Source organism: Ovis aries, chromosome 2 (assembly GCF_016772045.2).
Source record: "Ovis aries strain OAR_USU_Benz2616 breed Rambouillet chromosome 2, ARS-UI_Ramb_v3.0, whole genome shotgun sequence".
Taxonomy (NCBI): Eukaryota; Metazoa; Chordata; class Mammalia; order Artiodactyla; family Bovidae; genus Ovis; species Ovis aries.
Window position 1 is genome coordinate 6065713 of NC_056055.1, and position 2839 is coordinate 6068551.

General features: G+C 39.7%; 1 protein-coding gene across 1 annotated transcript; it reads right to left on the bottom strand.

The window, feature by feature from the left end:
• Nucleotides 1-1167: 1167 nt before the first annotated feature.
• LOC100125610 (elongation factor 1-alpha 1) lies at nucleotides 1168-2617 on the bottom strand. The gene is given in 3 exon segments (XM_004004091.6): nucleotides 1168-1226; nucleotides 1229-1816; nucleotides 1819-2617. Coding segments are annotated over 3 exon segments (1377 nt in total). The 5' UTR covers nucleotides 2549-2617.
• Nucleotides 2618-2839: the final 222 nt, after the last annotated feature.

Sequence of the window (2839 nt, forward strand, 5' to 3'; positions counted from 1 at the left end):
ATTTAAGAAAAAAGATATTTTTATATGTGTTTACCCACACATTTACTATTTTCAGTTCTCTTCATTACTCTCTGTACATGTGAATTTTTATCTGTTTGATTTTTCATTACACTTAAATAATTTCCTTTGTATTTTTTGGAGTGGAAAAAATGCTCTCTCAGGTTATGTTTGTCTGAAATTATATTTATTTTATGGAATAGGAAATGGCTACCCACTCAAGTATTCTTACCTGGAAAATCCCATGAACAGAGGAGCCTGGCAAACCATAGTCCATATAGTTGCAAAAGTTGGACATGACTGAGCAAATGAACATATTTATTTCAACTTCAATTTTACAGTGAATTTTCATTGGATACATAATTCTAGTTAACAATTATTTTGATTATTGTTTTTCTCAGCATGTTAAAGGTCATCACACTGATTTCTATTTTCCGTTGTTTCTGGCAAGAATTTAGCCAGCATTCCCTGTAGGTATATGCATTTTTTCTCTCTGCCATTGAGATTTTTTTCCAGTCTCTTTTTTTCTTGCTATAAGTAGTTTAAATTTGATGTGCTTGTGTGTGGTTTTCTTCACATTTTTCCTGCTTGAAATTTTCTAAATTTCTTGAATCTTTGTTTCTATTTCTGATTAAATGTGAGCTATTTTCTACCAGTCTTTCTTGACATATCTTTCTGCCTCATTTTTTCCTTCATCTCCTTCTGAGATTTCAATTAACATGCACTAGTCACTTGACATTTTATCACAAGTCATTTATGCTCTATTATTTTCTTTTCAATCTACTGTTCAACCAATGTTTTTTCTTTTTACTTTTCAGGTAGCAAATTTTTACTTTTCAGTTTTAGAGTATTCATTTGGTTCATTTGGTTTAGTTTTTTTTTTTTTTCTCATTAAACTTTTTTTAATGGGTCTCAAATTCTGTGACAGATTTTTGGTCAAGTTGTTTTCATTGAAAAGTACTGATTTTAAAAACTAATAACTTAAACTGCCACACACAAAACATATGGTCCACAAAAACATTCTCCTTTCCTTCTGAAGGTTTTACGATGCATTGTTATCATTAACCAGTCTGTTACTATTAAACTTAAATGGCCAATTGAGACAAACAGTTCTGAGACCGTTCTTCCACCACTGATTAAGACTGGGGCGGCAGGTACTGGGGATAATATTCATTTAGACTTCTGAGCTTTCTGGGCAGACTTGGTGACCTTGCCAGCTCCAGCTGCCTCTTGTCCACTGCTTTGATGACACCCACAGCGACTGTCTGTCTCATGTCACACACAGCAAAATGGCCCAGGGGAGGATAATCAGAGAAGCTCTCGACACACATAGGCTTGCCAGGAACCATATCAACGATGGCAGCGTCACCAGATTTCAAGAATTTAGGGCCATCTTCCAGCTTTTTCCCAGAACGATGATCAATCTTCCCCTTCAGCTCAGCAAACTTGCAAGCAATGTGAGCTGTGTGACAGTCCAGCACAGGTGCATATCCAGCACTGACTTGGCCTGGACGGTTCAAAATAATCACCTGAGCTGTGAAGCCAGCAGCTTCCATGGGTGGATCATTTTTGCTGTCACCAGCCACATTGCCACGATGGACATCTTTGACAGACACATTCTTGACATTGAAGCCCACATTGTCCCCAGGAAGGGCTTCACTCAGTGCTTCATGGTGCATTTCTACAGACTTCACTTCAGTTGTTACATTGACTGGAGCAAAGGTGACCACCATGCCAGGTATGAGAACACCAGTCTCCACACGACCCACAGGGACAGTACCAATACCACCAATTTTATAGACATCCTGGAGAGGCAATGCAAGGGTTTATCAGTCGGGCGAGTTGGTGGCAGGATGCAATCCAGAGCTTCAAGCAGGGTGGTTCCACTGGCATTGCCATCCTTATGGGTGACTTTCCATCCCTTGAACCATGGCATGTTAGCACTTGGTTCCAGCATGCTGTCACCATTCCATCCAGAAATTGGCACAAATGCTACTGTGTCAGGGTTGTAGCCAATTTTCTTAATGTAGGTGCTGACTTCCTTAACAATTTCCTCTTATCTATTCTGGCTGTAGGGTGGCTCCGTGGAATCCATTTTAACTCCAACAATTAGTTGTTTCACACCCAGGTTGTAAGCCAGAAGGGCATGCTCATGGGTCTGCCCGTTCTTGGAGATACCAGCTTCAAATTCACCAACACCAGCAGCAACAATCAGGACAGAGCAGTCAGCCTGGGATATGCCTGTAATCATGTTTTTGAAGGCTCTGTGTCCTGGGCCATCAGTGATGGTAACATAGTACTTGCTGGTCTCAAATTTCCACAGGGAGACATCAATGGTGATAACGCGCTCCCGTTCAGCTTTCAGTTTGTCCAAGACCCAGGCATATTTGAAGGAGCCCTTTCCCATCTCGGCAGCCTCCTTCTCGAACTTTTCAATTGTTCTCTTGTTGATCCCACCACATTTGTAGATCTGATGGCCAGTCGTGGCAGACTTCCCTGAATCTACGTGCCCAATGACAACGACGTTGATGTGGGTCTTCTCCTTTCCCATTTTGGCTTAGGTTTAATGGTGGTTTTCACGACACCTGTGTCCTGGCGGCAAACCCATTGCAAAAAAGCCATTTGGTTTAGTTTTAATATTTTCTTCAAATTCCACAAATATTCACTAATTAAAGTTTTACTGAAAATTCTTTAACTTATTTCTGTTTTTAAATCTATGTGTGCTAATTATAATATTTTGGTTGTCAACGTTTCCATGGAATGATTTGTTTTTGACTACAGATCACATTGCTATGTTTAGGGTGTCTAATGATTACAAGCTTACCTCATTTTATTTTGCTTT